The 17,848-nt window shown below is 38.4% G+C and overlaps 1 protein-coding gene across 1 annotated transcript in view; it reads left to right on the top strand.

Annotated features, from left to right (window-relative positions):
- The window catches only part of IL1RAPL1 (interleukin 1 receptor accessory protein like 1), a 1,416,302-nt gene that overhangs the window by 231,164 nt on the left and 1,167,290 nt on the right, over nucleotides 1-17,848 (top strand). Inside the window, exon 2 of the mRNA XM_087966890.1 lies at nucleotides 16,016-16,121. Coding sequence (XP_087823016.1) covers nucleotides 16,040-16,121 — 82 coding nt within the window. The 5' untranslated portion in view covers nucleotides 16,016-16,039. The remainder of the gene's footprint in view (nucleotides 1-16,015; nucleotides 16,122-17,848) is intronic.

Below are 17,848 nucleotides of genomic sequence, written 5' to 3'. Positions count from 1 at the left end.
TCATAGGTATAACACTTAATAGTAGTCAAAGGATACAAATAAGCAATCAAATCATACTAAGAAATATAATAATAAGTGATCAAATCAAATCAAATTATACTAGTAAACAGTCAATAAAAAACCCATAAGGATACAAGCAACAAAGTTACATTCATGCAGTCATAAGTGGGAGGAGATGGGTGAAAGGATGAGAAGATGAATAGTGATAGTAATAGTAATGCAGACTTAGTAAATAGTTTGACAGTGTTAAGGGAATTATTTGTTTAGCAGAGTGATGGCATTTGGAAAAAACTATGCTTGTGTCTGGTTGTTCTCGTGTGCAGTGCTCTATAAGCATCGTAGGTAGGAGTTGAAACAGTTTATGTCCAGGATATGAGGAGTCTGTAAATATTTTCACAGACCTCTTTTTGACTCGAGCATTATACAGGTCCTTGATTGAAGGCAGGTTGGTAGCAATTCTTTTTTCTGCAGTTCTAATTATCCGTTGAAGACTGTGTCTGTCTTGTTGGGTTGCAGAACTAAACCAGACAGTTATAGAGGTGCAGATGACAGACTCAATAATTCCTCTGTAGAATTGGTATCAGCAGCTCCTTGGGCTTTCTGAGTTGGCACAGAAAGAGCATTCTTTGTTGTGCTTTTTTGATGGCATTTTTGATGTTAGGTGTCCATTTTAGGTCTTGAGATATGATAGGACATAGAAATTTGAAGGTCTCTACTGTTGATACTGTGTTGTCTAGTATTGTAAGAGGTGGTAATATGGAAGGGTTTCTCCTAAAGTCTACCACCATTTCTATGGTTTTGAGTGAGTTCAGTTCCAAATTGTTCCAGTCGCACCAAGAGGCAAATTGTACAACCTCCTGTCTGTATGCGGATTCATCATTGTCTTGAATGAGACCAATCAGAGTTGTATCATCTGCAAACTTCAGTAGTTTAATGGATGGATCATTTGAGATGCAGTCATTGGTATACAGGGAGAAGAGAAGTGGAGAAAGCACACAGCCTTGGTGGGGCCCTGTGCTAATTGTACAGGTATCAGATGTGATTCTGCCTAGCTTCACCTGCTGCTTTCTGTCTGTTAGGAAGTTTATGATCCACCTACAAGTGTGTTCAGGTACTGCTAGCTGGTTTAGTTTAGTTAGAAGAATGTTTGGAATGATGGTATTAAATGCTGAACTGAAGTCTACAAAGAGAACCTTGCATTGGAGATTCAAGATGCTGTAGAATGTAGCGCAGAGCCATATTAACAGCATCGTCTGTCGATCTATTTGCTTGGTATACAAATTGCAGGGGGGTGTAACAGCGGATCCATGATGATTTTCAGGTGAGACAGCACTAGCCTTTCAAAGGTTTTCATAACTACAGTTGTCAGAGCAACTAGTCTGTAGTCATTCAGTTCCTTGATGGAGGGCTTCTTCAGCACTGGGAAGATAGTAGAGCATTTGAAGCAAGAAGGAACATAGCACGTCTCTAGTGATTTATTGAAGATTCGGGTGAAGATGGGGGCCAATTAGTCAGCACAGACTTTTAAGCAAGAAGGAATTATCTTGTCTGGGCCTGGTGCTTTTCCTGGCTTTTGCCTGTGAAATAGATCATGTACTTCTTTTTCTGCGATCACCAGAGGTTGTGAAGCCAATTGATTGGGGTCAGTTATGGTTGTTGTGTTTGACATGGGGTCAGTTGTAGAAGGCTTGTCTGTTGTTGGTGTGTCTGAGATGATGGTTGTGGAGATAGGTGGCAGTAGTTTCCTTTCAAACCTGCAGTAAAACACATTCAGGTCATCTGCTAGTTGTTCATTTCCTTCTGCATTGGAAAGAGGTTTGTTGTAGCCAGTGATATTTTTAAGATTTCCACATGCTTGCTGGTTCATCTGTTGAGAACGGATTCCTTAATTTTTCAGAGTGGCCTCTTTTTGCTGCTCTGATATCTCTTGATACTACGTTTCTGGCTTGATTGTACAGCATTCTGTCCCCTTTTCTGTAGGCTTCCTCTTTGGAATGACATAGCTGCTTAAGTTTAGCTATGAACCAAGGTTTATTGTTACTGTATATTCGCAGGTTCCGAGTCGGTACACATAAGTCTTCACAGAAGCTGACATATGATGTTACAGTATCTGTAAGCTCATCTAGGTCTGCAAAGGTATCTTCAAAAACATTCCAATCAGTGCAATCAAAGCAAGTTTGTAGCTTTTTTTTGTATATGCCTCCTCAGTCCAAGTCTTCACTGATTTAATTGTTGATTTCGTGGTTTTAAGTCTTTTCTATAAGCAGGTACAAGGTGAATCATGCAGTGATCAGAATATCCCACAGCTGCTTGTGGTAAAGACTGATAAGCATTTTTTAGGGTTGTGTTGCAATGGTTTGAAGTATTCTTGCTTCTAGTTGGACAATTGACATGCTGAAAATATTTTGGAAGTTCTTTTCTTATGTTGCCTTGGTTAAAATCTAGAACCATGATGGTGAACCTATGGCACGCGTGCCACAGGTGGCACGCAGAGCCATTTGTGCGGACATGCAAGCCCCAGGCAAACTTACCTCACTGCTCATGCACGCACCTCCCAGCTAATTTTCGGGCCTTTTTCAGAAATACCGGAAGTGACGAAATGGACCCATTTTTCGGCCAGCAGAGGCTTCCCTCAACCCTCTGGCAGGCCGAAAAAGGCCTCAAACAGGCTGAAAATCAGCTGGGAGGCTCAGTGCAGGTAAGGGGGCAGCAGCATGGGGGGAATCGCATGCTCATGCTCAGGGGGCATGGCCCCCCCCCACATGCATTGCCTTCTGTGTGCTGGCACGTGAGAGCGTGTGCACAAGAGCACACAATTTTTCGGCACAGGAATCCAAAAAGGTTAGCCACCACTGATCTAGAATAATGGGAAAGGAATCTGGGTATTTTGCTTCAACTTCTATTATCTGGTCAGCTAGAATTAGTAATGCCTTGTTTACACAAGCTTGTGGAGGAACATACACAACTATTAGGATAAATGAGGAGAACTTTCTTGGTGAATAAAATGGTTATATATCATAGTTACATCTTGAGACCAGCTTTTGTTGATATAAAAACATAAGCCTCCTCCTTTTTTAAAAAATCCTGATGACTCTGAAATTCTGTGTGCTCTAAATATCTGAAAACCTGGTATATTTATAAAGTCATCCTTTCATGTAGCCAGGTTTCATTGAAGCATAGAGCTGATGAGTTGTAGAAATCAGAATTCCATCTATTTAGAAGAAGAATTTCATCCATCTTATTAGCAAGTGATTAGGATCTTTCATTAATCCTGCCAAGTCATTGATGTATAAATTAAATAGTAAATAGTATTAAATAGTAATGGGGCTAAAATGCACCCTTGCCTTGCCCCTTTGCTTGTGTGGATCCTGTTAGTCAGGCTCCATTAACCCCATACTGCACTTTCAAACAAGTACTTGTATATAGGGTTTTAATTAGGATTAGTAGTTCAGGTTCAATTTTAAGAGCTGTCAGTTTATGCCATAGTACATCTGTACTTATCATATCATAGGCAGCTGTAAGATCTATAAAGGCTGCATATAGGGATCTCCTCTTATAGGCATATTTGGCAATTAGATAGTTCAGAACAAAGCAGTTGTCAATGGTAGATTGGCTTTGTCTAAAGCCTGCTTGTTCTTCTGTGAGAATATAATTTTCCTCTGCCCAGATTTCCATTTTGTTCAGAAGGAACCTTGCATATATTTTTGCTATGATATTGATCAGGCTGATGGGTCTATAGTTATTAGGGTCCTTTGTATTCCCTTTTTTGTATAAGGGGACCACTCTTGCCATCTTTCAGCCAACTGGAATATGGCAGGTATTATTTATCTGTGTGAATAGACCTGCCAATAATGGACTCCACCAATCAGTGAAGTTCTTAAATATTTCTGATGGTAGAAGATCCTTACCTGAGGCTTTATTGCCCTTTAGACATTTAATAATAGATTGTATCTCTTTTACAGAGACCAGTGGCCATGGGGGAAGGGTTTCAGAGGGTGCTTGTTCATTGCTTAGAGCAGTGGTTGTCAATCAGTGGGCCAGGGTCTACTGATGATCCCTGAGAAAATTTTGGTAGTCCGCAGAGAAATGTCACCCCCCAAAGCACACACACCCCAAAGCAATCAAGGCTGTACGGGTACACAAGGCTATGCCGCCAACATGGCCCGTGGGAACACAAGGCTTGCATCACTTGCATTGTGAACAACACAAGGTAGTGAGGGGATGGGGGGAAAGGGTGGAGGGGGGACTTGCCCCACTCACCCCATGCGCCTTGCCTGGCCACCAGGCTGTTTCTTTCCGCTTCTTTCTTCTTCTGCTTTTGACTGCACTCAAGGAAAACAGCAAAAGTCTTTCTTTCTCTCCCCCAAACTCCAACAGAAATGAGTCTTTGGAACCCTGCAAGGCATTCTGCTCCAAGAGGCTGCACCATTCTGGCTGAATTTGGGGGAGAGAAAGGCTGGCTGACTTCTGCTGCTTCTGCTGCTTTCCTTGCATGAAGCCAAAAGTCTATCTCTCTATCTCTCTCCCTGAGAATGGAACTGGAAACAGTATCCTGCGATCTGAAATGAAAAATGATATAGGGGAAGTGAGAAACGATACAGGAGAGATGAAGGGGAAAATCCAAAACATGGACGAAAAACTTGAGAACTTTCAAGAAATGATAATAAAGCAAAGAATTCTGAAAGTGGAAGAAAAAAATGAGCAAGTAGAGAAAAAAAATGGAGGATATAAACTATAACTGTTACAAGCAATCAAGGAGTTAGAAAACACCGTGATAAAGCTGGAAACAGAAAAAGCCGCCCACTATCTAAGATTTCAAAATATAGTAAAGGAGAAGGGAGAGGATCTACCAGCGATAATGAAAGAACTATTGGTGAAGGCACTAGGAATAAATAATCAGGAAATGGAAATGGATGGGTCCTTTAGGATCTACACAAACTATGTGAGAAGGTATAACTTTCCCAGAGAAGTTCAGGTAAGGTTCATGAAAAAATCAATAAGGGACAAAATACTTAACAAGGCAAGAGACGAACCACTATAATACAAGGGGAAACAACTGGTAGTATTAAAACAGATCCCTAGGAGAGTAAGGGAACTTAGACAAAGCAATGGACTTTTATAACAATTACTTTAATACAGAAGAGGAACAGGAAATAAGAGGAGAAACAGTGCACAAGGGCCAAGAAGCACCAACAACAGAAGGGAAACATTTACAGCAAATTCAGAGTGAAAAGGAGAAAAAAGAATGCCAAGAACAAGGAGCAATAGCAAACAAAAAACAAAAAAACGACAACAACAACCCAGAGAAACAAGAATAATCAGGCATATAAGACCTAGGTATAAATAAAACAATGCAAGAGGAAGTAAAGATGGCATCAGTCAATATAAATGGGCTGAACTCTCCTATGAAAAGAAAAAAAATACTTCTAAAGCTACAAAGATCAAAATTGGATATAATATCGCTCCAAGAAGTACATATCAAGAAACAGCATTATAAACTACTGGAATATCCCAAACTAGGGAAATTATTTTATTCATTATCACAACAGAAAAAGAGGAGTGGTAATATATGTGAAGGAGAGATTAAATGCTAAACAATTTTTCAGAGACAAAGAAGGAAGAATTTTAATGCTGGAGGTGACCCTAAACCAAAAACAGACACTCTTGGTTGCTATATATGCACCAAACGAAGGACAAGAGGAATTCTATAAAAACCTTCACAAAAGGATAATCAAAACAAAATATGAAAACATCTGTGTTATGGGAGATTTTAACACAATAGTTGATACAAATTTGGACTATAAAAGTAGTAAAATAAATAAGAGACAAGAAAAACCCTACCCAGAACTTTTACTAAAATGATAGAAGAATTAATCGATACAAGACATTTGAAGTGAAATGAATCCAGGAAAAAAGCATTATACATACAATTCTAACGTACATCAATCCTGGTCCAGAATAGACATGATCTGGATGACCCCGGAATTGAGTGGGAATGTGCAAGAGATAGAGATAGAAACAAATTTATGGGCCGATCACAATCCAGTTAAAATTAGTTGGAAGGGACATAAGAGGAAAGTAAGATGGACCTTAAACAGGGGTGGGATTCTAGGCAACTGGCCATTAAGCAAGGACCATTTATATTTGGTTTGCCAGCCACATGGCCACTTAGCCATGCCCACCCCAGTCACATGACCACCTAGACAGACCCACCCTAGTCTCATGACCACCCAGCCATGCCCAGTCAGTCACATGATCACCAAGCCACACCCATAAATTAGGCCACACCCACAGAGCCGATTGTTAAGAAATTTGAATCCCACCCCTGACCTTAAACCAATCCATAACAAAAGACAAAGAATCTATACAGATGATGGAAAAAGAAATGGAATTCTTCTTTAAAGAAAATAGAAAAGAAGATACCTTGTTACAGAATGTGTGGGATACAGCAAAAGCAGTTATTAGAGGATTAGCCATATAGGGAAGAAAAATAAGAAAAGGAAACAGTATCAAAAGACCCTAGAAGACGAACATAAAAGACTTGAAATAGAGTTACAAAAGGAACCACCCAAGACAGGCCTAAGAAACCAAATGGAATTGATTAAACATAAGCTAAATATTATGAGAAAAGATGAGCTAGCACAACAAATGAAAAGAACAAAACAAAACTTCTTTGAAAATGCTAATAAACCTGAAAGATGGCTAACTTACAGATTGAAGAAAGAAAAAGAGAAGAAATGGATAAACAATTTGCAGGATGAGGAAGGTACATTACAATGCCAAATGGAAAAGAAAAAAGATATAATACATGATTTCTATAAGAAGCTATATATGAAAAAATACCAGAGGAAAAAATAATAAACTATTTAGAAAATGCTAATTTACCAAAAAATTCCGGAAATAATGAAGAACATGTTGAATGAAAGAATATCAGTGGCAGAATTAACAGGGGTGATTAAAAGACAAAAAACAATAAAACTCCATGCCCAGATGGTCTACCAGTAGAAATCTATAAAGAACTACAAGATACTTTGAGTTTGTCAATGTTAGAGATGTATAACGAAGCCCTACTAGAAGCCAAAATACCAGATATGTGGACAGAGGCCTACATTACTTTGATACCAAAAGAAGATTCAGACTCAACACAAATAAAGAACTATAAAGAACTATAGACCAATTTCACAATTAAACACAGACTACAAAATATTTGCTTCAGTAATTGCTGAAAGATTAAAAAGATTTCTAACTGAGTTTATACACTCTGATCAAAATGGGTTCATACCCAAGAGACAAATTAGAAACAATGTTAGAATAATTCTGGACACATTAGACTTTGAGGCAGTTTCTCTACATATTCGGTCGAGGCAAACACACTTTGATAGTAGTTCTCCCATTTTTCAATGGAGATTGGTATATCAAATGCAAATCTCTGTTCCTTTAGAATGCTTGCTACTGAATGCCAGAATATTTTATGACTTTTAGCAGCCAATTCATGTTCTGCCCAAATTAAGGTGTCTGAACTTTTTTTCTTTATAATTTTTTAATATTCTCTTCTTGTGTATAACATCTCAGCTTGTTTATGAGCAGTAGGATTCCTCTATGCAAGCCTCATGGCTGCCTTCAATTTCTTTTTCAGCCACTGGCATTCAGGATCTTACCTACTCAGGCTCTTTTTGTAGTAGGTTTAGTTGTTAGATGTTTCTTCAAGATACTACAAAGATTAGAGAATGCATCAAAGGCTGACTGTCAGTCTGTAGTAGATGACTGGATTGTTCTAGCCCAATTGGTAGCATTCTCTGCTTTAAGGCAGTCTGATATTGCCTTAGTATCAACTTTAGCCCAAATTAGCCTTTTATTTTGGGTCACTTCTACTTTTTGGTAAGCCATCTGTCAGCCATGTTATATGGTCTTAAATCTGAGCAGCCTCACAATGTCACGCATATGCTGATGATTGCTATCATCACTAAGGTGTACTATAACCTCCAAGAAGAGGTTGACCTTATCTCTAGACACACAAAAGAGATCCAGCACACTGCTTGAATGGGCTGAGTGGTATGTGTAAGAATATGTGTAATTCTTATCCTTACCTCCCAGAATTTGGAGATTACCCTTAAAAATTAAGGAGACTAGGAGCAGGCCAACAGTGTTACTTTTGCGGACTCTCAAGAGCCACTGAGGATGGTTATCAAAAAACTCCCCTGGAACTCCCTTCTTCTGGGTGAACTCATACAAAGAAGGACCCAGCCTAGTGTTAAAATCTCCGAATAATACAACTATGGACTGAAGGTACAATGCAGATATATCAGGGTCCCCAACCGCCGGTCCGCGGACCGGTACCGGGCAGGAACAAGCCTTACCAGGCCGCTGGTTGCTGGGCGCCGCCATCTTTTTTGGTAAAAGCGCTTCTGGTGAGCTTTTCGGGTAGAAAGCTCACCGGAAGCGCTGTTTCGTCATAAAAGATGGCGGCGCCAGCGCTCGGTGAGCTTTTCCGGGTAGAAAGCCATTTCTACCAAAAGCTCACCAGAAGCGCTGCGCCGCCATCTTTTATGACGAAACAGCACTTCCGTGACGTCACCGGAAGCGCCTTTTCGTCATAAAAGATGGCGGCGCCCAGTTGACGCTTACCGGTCGCGGCGCCCAGCTGATGTCAGAACCGGGTCGCGGCGTCGAAAGGTTGGGGATCCCTGAGATATATCATCTAGGATAACTTCCAAATTTATCCAGTATTTGGAATTATAATACTGGGATGTGTTTGGGGGGATATACACATTTACCAGTACTAACTTGAACTATCAAATCCAAAGTTAACAGCTAGGAAATATGAATATTTATCTTCATTGTATAGTTTCTCCCTCTGCCATTGCAATTCTTGCTTAATGCATAACCCATCAGAGGGTTTCCCTTTGTTTTTGTTTTGGGCTGTGAAGCTCCATCCCTGAAAGCCTGATAGTTGTACTGGTTCATCCACCTCAGTTAACCAGGTTTCCTGAATGACTATTACATCAAATCTAGACAGAAGGTTCATTAGTCTACTATCAACCATCCCTTTCCAGCCAGCCACGTTCCAGATCACCATCTGTATGAGATTCCCAGAGGCAGATGATCTGGCTTGGTTGGTTGGCTGGTTGATAAGAATGCCAAATGTCAACTTGACATTGGAGCTAGGTCAATATTAATTATGTTTCTGTATAGACACAGTTATTGTGAGGTTCGGTATTTCTCTTCATGAGTTGCAAATCTTGTTGTTGTTTCTCCTCTTTCTCTTGATTGTCAATGTTCCACTGACATTTCTTCAGGTAGGTGGGGACTCTGGTTTTCTTCTCTTTGACCATGCCTACCGGATGGTCAATTTGGACTTGTACTGTTATGTCCTGTTGGAGGATGCTCCTTTCCTCCTCTTCTCTTTTTATTTATTGGTGCTTGAGTGCTTTCAGAAGCCAGACTTGATAGCAATTCCATGGAGGAGCTGCCAGAAGGAAGCAAAATATTAAAGCTTTCTGTTGCACTAGTTGCTGACCTCAACATTTGACCAATTATTTCAGTCTTCTTTAATATCATCTCTTGGTCTCCTGGGCAAAGTGTGGCAAACTAGTGGACTAGCTTTTCCTTGTCATCCCTGAATTGAAGCTTTCCGTTGTGTAGGTTTAAATATTCTTTTTTATTGTTCTTATCTTTTTCTAACCTTGTTAGTTGAGGATGTGTTTGTTTGACCATTAGTGTTTTGGAGTTCCCAAGATTGAGTTCCAAGGTTGGGGGGTCTGAGCAGGTTAGGCATGCTCAAGGAGGGGGTAGGGTGTGTGTGAGGGCTGTGTGTGTGTGTGTGTGTGTGTGTGTGTGAGAGAGAGAGAGAGAGAGAGAGAGAGAGAGAGAGAGAGAGAGAACATCACTAACAGCCCTCCGAGGTTAGATTGGATCTCTCTCTCCCCCTCCCCCTGAGAACGGAGCTGAAAAGCAGGTTAAGAATGTGGCTGCCTTGGAGGATGTGTGTGTGTGAGAGAGAGACCTCTGTGTGTGGGGGGGAGAGAGAGAGAACACCACCAGCAGCCCTCCAAGGTTAGATGATCTCTCTCTCTCCCTCTCTCTCCCTCTCTCTCTCTCTCCCCCCCCCACCAACATCAGCAAGCCACTGTCAGTCAAAATTCATATTAGTTGTCCGCGGGATTTAAAATTATGAGTTTGGTGGTCCCTGAGGTCCAAAAGGTTGGTGACCCCTGCATTAGAGTATTATGAAATGCATAATAAAAAACAATTAGCACTAATTTTCTTGGACGCTTAGAAAGTTTTTGATAATATTAATTGGCAATTTATGCTCCAACACTAAAATGTATGGATTTTGGTGAAAAATTTACAAATATGATAAAGGCAATCTACATGCAACGGAAAGCTAAAGTGATGGTGAATGGAGATGTGACAGAAAGCTTCAATACAAAAAAAGGAACAAGACAAGGTTGTCTACTATCTCCATTATTATTTATTTTAACCTTAGAAGTCTTAACCTGAAGCATTAGGCAGGACTCGGAAATAAAAGGAATGGAAATTAAAAAAGAAAAATATAAACTACAAGCATTCACTGACGACTTGGTCTTTACATTAGAATAACCATTAGAAACGGGTCCTAAACTGATAGAGAAAATTGAGAAATATGGAGAGGTGACAGGGATGAAAATAAACAAAGAAAAAACTAAAGTAATAGTTAAAAATCTCACAGATAAAAAAGGGGCCTTGACAGAGAAAATAGATTTGCAGATAGTAAAGATAGTATTTAAGCATCCAATTAACAACAAGGTGTGTGATTATCAAAGATGACAAATATAAAAAACTAATGCAACAAATTAAATTGGACTTGGAAAGGTGGAAGAACTTACAATTATCCATGTTAGGGAGAATAGCCACCGTGAAAATGAATATACATGTATTACCAAAATTACTTTTCGTATTCCAAACAATACCGATAAAATCAGAGAAGAAATTTTTGATGGATTAAATAGAATAATTTTGAAGTACATATGGCAAGGCAAAAAAGCTAAAATAAAATGGAAAATGTTGCAGGAATCTAAAATTAATGGGGATTTTCGACTCCCAGATTGGGAACTATACTACCAGGTATCAGTTCTTACATGGATAAAAGAGTGGATAAACTTGAAACACAGAAGGCTGTTATTATTAGAGGGACATGATCTCCAGCTAGGTTGGCATGCCTTCCTATGGTACGGTAGCACAGTGCAAGATATTTTCAAAGGCATTGTGTGAGGAACACATTGCTTCATATATGAGAAAAAAAATAAATTACAGAATTATATGAAAATACCAGTCTGGCTTTCCACTATGGAAGCATTAATATATCCAAATCTTATTAATCTGGAAAAAATGTATTCTATAACAATATTCTGAATGAGAATGGTGAACTTAAAACTAGACAACAACAACAGTCATGGGGTGGATTTAGCTTGGTAGACTTAGTAGATACAATTAAGATATGAGAAAGATGTTAGGAATATAAGTCACCTAACAGGTATTTGGGTTAGAAATAGAAACCAGGACAAACATTTTAAAACGGTATCTTCAAGAGATTGCAAAAACTGCAATTGGGTGTGGTTACTCAAACGGCCATAAGATGGAGCCAAAAACCTGGGTTGTTTAGCCTTAGTCTCAGAAGAGAGTGAATCTCTGTTTCCTTCTGTTGGAAAGTATTGCTGTTCCTCCATTTTTCCTAATTGACTGATATTCCTGGATTTGATGTAAGTCTGATACTGAACTGTTTTTGAAACTGGAATTTGTTACTGGATTATCCCTGGATTGAAAACTGACTGATTTACTTGTGAATGACTTTGGACTGCTTATTTTGAACTTTGCTTAAAACCTTTATTGGAAGTAAAAACCAACATTTACTGTACAGTGTATCTGTGTGCTGTGTGTGTATTATTCAAACACTACTCTCTATACGTCTCCCTGTATGCACTCATTCTCCTAATGGGGAATTACCTCAACAAATACATTAAAACATGGGGCCTAAATAAAGAACCAACATCACTAGATAAGATACTAATGGGGACAGATGAAAAATTAATAAAATATATAATTACTTATTGATGTATAAAATGGAAGAGGAGCAAGTCAAAGAAACAACTATTGTATGGGCAAAAAAACTGGTTACAATATAGAATTAAGAAATGGCAAAAAGTTTGGGACAGGAATTATAAATTGACTATGACCTCGGTATATAAAGAAACCTTATATAAAATGTTTTATAGGTGGCATTTACCACCGGCAAGATTGGTGAAAATGTTTAATAATTTGTCTCCAAAATGCTGGAAATGTAACCATACTCCAGGTACTTACTATCATATGTGGTGGACTTGTATCAAAGCAAGAAAATATTGGGAGAAAATAAGTCGCTGGTTGGAAAAGATAGCTAAACAGAATATAGATCTGAAATCAGAAGTATACTTGTTGGGCATAATATCAGATGGTTATGATAAAGGGGTCACATATTTAGTTTTACATATACTGACAGCAGCAAGGATCAGCTTTGTAAGATACTGGAAAAATGAAAACACCCCACCAGATGAGGAGATAATTTGGAAAATTTTAGACTGTGCTGAAATGGACAGATTAACTTTAAAAATAAAAGATAAAGAAGACAAAGAATACTGTTTGATATGGAATAGATTTTATGAATGGTTAGAGACATAAGGTAGAAATTAGAGAAGTGATTGCCAACCAGTGGCTCACTGGTGGTCCATGAGAAAATTTTGGTGGTCCAGAGAAATGTCACTCCCAGAGCACACACACCCCAAAGCAATTAATCCAGGCTGCGCGGGAACACAAGGCTGTGCCACCCACATGGCCCACAGGAACACAAGGCTTGCATTGGAACAACACAAGGTAGTGAGGAGAGGGGGAAAAGATGGAGCGGGGGAACTTGCCTGGCCACCAGGCTGCTTCTTTCTGCTTTCTTCTTCTGCTTTTGGCTGCACGCAAGGAAAACAGCAAAAGTCTTTCTCTCCCCCAAACTCCACCAGAAATGAGTCTTTGGGACCCTGAAAGGCATCCTGCTCCAAGAGGCTGTGCCGGCAAAGACTCGTTTCTGGCAGAATTTGGAGGGAGAAAAAGAAACACTTCTGCTTCTGGTGCTTTCCTTGTATGAAGCCAAAAGTCTCTTCCTCTCCCCCTGAAAACGAAGTTGGAAATGGTATCCTGCGATCCCAAATAAAGAACAATCAATCAGTAGGAAAACAGGGTGGGGAATTTTCCTGCAGACTTTTTTGGGGATTTTCCCAGGGTCACTGCAGACAGAGACCCTGGGGAAACTCCCCCAAAAAAGTCTGCAGGAAAATCCCCCACCCCGTTTTCCTACCGATCACAGAATACCATCTCTCTTTCTCTCTCTTTCTCCCTCTCCCCCCCACCCAAGAATGGAGCTGAAAAGCAGATTAGGAATGTGGCTGCCTTGGAGGGGGTGGGGTGTGTGAGGGATTGTGTGTGTGTGTGTGTGTGTGTGTGTGTGTGTGTGTGTGTGAGAGAGAGAGAGAGAGAGAGAGAGAGAGAGAACATCACTACCAGCCCTCCAAGGTTAGATCGGATCTCTCCCCCTACCCCTGAGAACGGAGCTGAAAAGCAGGTTAGGAGTGTGGCTGCCTTGGTGTGTGTGTGTGTGTGTGTGTGTGTGTGTGTGTGAGAGAGAGAGAGAGAGAGAGAGAGAGAGAGAGAGAGAAAACATCACCATCAGCCCTCCAAGGTTAGATCAGATATCTCTCTGTGTCTCTCTCCTCCACCAACTTCAGCAAGCCACTGTCAGTCAAAATTCATATTAGTGGTCCACGGGATTTAAAATTATAAGTTTGGTGGTCCCTGAGGTCCAAAAGGTTGGTGACCCCTGAATTAGAGGAAGAAAGATGATGAATGTATCTAAAATAGAGATGGTTTATAATTATAATCATAATTACTAAAAATGTAAATAAGCTAATATATAAAGAAATTTAGTTAAAAGTACTTGATAATAGTATTACTATCATGTGTTATTATTAGTATATATTAGTATTGCTACCACTTCAGTACATGTGTTAATATTTAACGTGGTATTCTTTATGGTTTTCTTTTTCCTTTTTCTCTTGTAAATGGTATATCCTGACAATACACTGTATTCAAAAATGTTTATGAATAAAATTATATAAAAAAGAGAATGTCCTCTAAGTAAACTAGGCCCCCTTTATAAAGATGCTCATGTAGTACCTCATTTATCAATTGCATAAATACTGTGGGGTTTCCTGAAATCCAAAAGGCATCACTTTGAATGAAAACTTCCAAGTGGGCAATTGAACGCAGTTTTCCATTCTTGCCCTCTCTTATTCAGACTCAATAGTACGCCTCTCACAGATCTAGTTGGTAAATATTTTGTCTTTCGCCAAATGGCCTAAGCCTAAAGGCCATCTGCTGTTGGACTGAAGGGGGGAGGTCCTATTCCTATCCTTATTTTACAGTAGCTGTAAAGTGATGGTAGGAGCCCACTTGTCTAGCCAAGCCAACCTGAGAATGAGCAATCTGTCATTTTTGGGATAACCACAAATCATATCATTTCCCAATATTGTCCTATCTCCAGCCTTACAGATTCAGTGACTGAAGTTGTGGGTTCCTCCCTGATTAGAGAACCATCTACTTGTTCAAAACAGCTTAGGGATGTGGTTTTTATTCCTAACTTCTGAACCATTTGAGGGATGATTAGACATTGGGTGCAGCCAGTGTCTACTATAGCTTCAAGCTTCCACTGGGTTTCAGTGCCAGGCACCCTAATACGAATCTTTATGAAGAAAGGGCAGATGGCTCCACTACTATCAGGTCCTCATCACTACTCCCTCCGGAGTCAATCATTTCAGGAGCTGGAGTTTTGCCCCCATCAAGTTGGAGAGGGGGAACCTCCACAGCCTGTTGTGCAAACTTCCCTTTCTCAGGTGGTTTATAGGGAGTTCATTTCTGCTAGGGTGAGGCCGATGTCCTTGCTTGTGAGACAGATGCGGGTGCTAAGCTTTCGGAGGCTCTGTGACTGAGTTGGCCACATCAATAGCATTTTATGGTTGGGCTGATGGCTGGCTTCGGTTCAGCTGTGGGGTTCATGGTCGGACATCTGCCCAGCTGGCACTTGGGTGCTTTCTCTTGAGTAGCCCTTTATGTACACATAATGAATACCCTTCATTTTTGCAAAGATTTGTAGAGAATTATGTATGTATAACAGCCAAACATGAACATACAGATACCAGCTGCTATCCAAAATACTTTCTAGAGTCTAAGTTTCACAATTGTCAGGTTAACAAATGTTCCATATCCTACCTCAATGTATTGCAGCCTCAGTATTTGGCAGTGAGATACCATAGATATGGAAGAAAATATTCAGACTATATTATAATTTTTGCTGCATAATTCTAATAATAGCTAACTGCATGGGAATACCACTTTCTTTGAATAAGAGGAACAATCTAAACATAAATTATACTGTCATTCTAGGAAGGCACAGGTGAATATTATTGCCTTAAAAGTTTGATTCACAGACTGATTTAGACTTTAATTATATTATGTTAAAGAAATATTCATTTAAATGTAATACTATGGACCACAATTCAGTATGGACTCCTATTGATTACAATCTCGTTACAATTAATTTTGTTCAATTGAGCTGTACATTCTTCGTTTTAAGAATTATAATTTCCTTCTTATATGTACATCTATATGAACATTTCCATTCCTCAGTGGAATAAGATTTTACCACATTTTGAAGAGACAATAGTACTTAACTAAACAGTTTATACATTGTTCAAACGTTTTAATTTGTAAGTCACTGGGAAAAATGTTCTTTATTATTTTAAATAATATACTTTTAAATAATTAAAAGTAATTTTAAACATAATTAGCATTCTTCAGATATATAAAGTATATGATAAGAGGTAAACTCTTTGCAACTCTTAAAGTTCTTTATCATCAAAACCCAATAAAATACTTCAAATATGTCTTTTCTTTTCTTTAGGGAACAGCCTTGGAGAACTAGAAAATGAATGTTCCGGTTCCTCACTTAATTATATTTTATGCAAGTCTTGTTCAAAGTTTGAAGGTTGTGACCAAAAGGGGTTCAGGTAAGAAGATTGTTTTTCATTTTGTCAGAATGTACACAATATATATAAATATATCTGTTTGCATGTGCATTTTGATGATGTCAAAGCAAGTAGCTTTTTGTGAAACAAAATATCCTTCTTACATTTGTTTTACATATACTATTAAACATGATCTGTTAGAAATAATTTTCAGTTGGTTAATCAATGGCAAGGATTCGATTCTACTTCATTCATGCTTACAACAGACTACATAAATTAAAAAATAATAAGCAAAATCTAGTTGATTTTACTAGTGCTCTAATTGAGCATAAATCTTGATACTAATATTACAGGTGATAGATAAGAAAAGAACCCAAAAATATATCTATGATATATAGTTGTGCTGATGATGTACAGATTTTCCATTGAAGTAAAAAATTCAGTTTCGTGTATGTGGCCCATATGATGCTTAAAATGTATAGTTAGTCATTTAGTTACTGGGATTGCATATTTAGTTTTTTATGTGCTGCCTGCAAATTTTGTATTTAGTTGATTGTTCAATCACATGGTGGGTTCAACTATAATTTTAATACATGGATTATATATATTATGTGATTTTGTAACCAGATGTTATAATTTGGGTTAGATTCTAATTTTTCAGCATAGATCTATTAATGGAATCTTGTTTTTTTTAAGTACAATATATATTGTAGAAATTATTCCAGATTATAAATGGAATCTTGTTTAAAAAGTGTTTGTAATTCATGAATTGGTCTGTATATAATTCATGATATTGTTCTTTGCAAAGGTGTTCTAGTGATGGGAATAAGCTTTACAGTTTGTTTTTCTTTCAGAATATGCTTAATTCTTAGCATGGTTTTCTAGTACTCATATCAGAAAATGCTACGAAAAAGAAAGACCTCGTGAATATCTAGATATTTAGTTTTCATATTAACATTTATAATAGGGATTTTTCTTTTGTAGCAAATTTGCTTGTTTTTCAGGTAACTTCACTTAACCTTTAAGCTATCCTAGATAGCTGCTTTTTGAAAAAAGTGTACCAGAGGTATTAATGTCAGCAAGATAGTATTTATATACCTCCTGTTATGCATGTATAAAATAATGCATTATTTCTAAAATAGCCAAGCATTACAATGTCATTGTTAATCATTGTTTTGATGAAATAATGAATAGGCAATATTCTAGTTATACAGATATAACTATATTTGATTTAATATCTTCATGGAAGATTTTTTAATATTATTTGATATTTTATATAAAGAAAACATTTGAAACATATACTTGGGGAAGGATAAAACTAATCAAACATGAAATTGGAGGAAAACTAAAAGAAAAGGAATTAAGGAGTACAATAATGTGATATGGTATCTATACATTAGAAAAATGGTATAGCCATTGTTATATCATGAAACCATATACCATTTTATTCCATCTTCCATTGAATTATGGTCAACAGTATACTAAATTGAATTAGATATAGTTGTGCATTTTGAAAAAGTTTACATTGAATTATAATCAGCATACATTAAAATAGCAAATTTGGTTTTAATAATACCGTATTTGCCGGCGTATAAGATGACTTTTTTGCCCTGAAAAACATGCCTCCAAGTGGGAGGGTCATCTTATACGCCGGCAAATACGTTGTTGTCACTCGGTGCAAGAGCGACGGGGCGGAGCTCCGCAACTTGCGAAGTCCCTTCAAGCCCAGCCGGAGTCTCTCTCACCTCCTTCCACCCCCCTCCACCCCC

Source organism: Notechis scutatus, chromosome 5 (assembly GCF_049901735.1).
Source record: "Notechis scutatus isolate UNSWTSFEM ecotype Mainland chromosome 5, rNotScu1.2, whole genome shotgun sequence".
In the NCBI taxonomy this organism is placed as follows: Eukaryota; Metazoa; Chordata; class Lepidosauria; order Squamata; family Elapidae; genus Notechis; species Notechis scutatus.
This window is presented reverse-complemented; position numbering and strand designations above follow the sequence as displayed.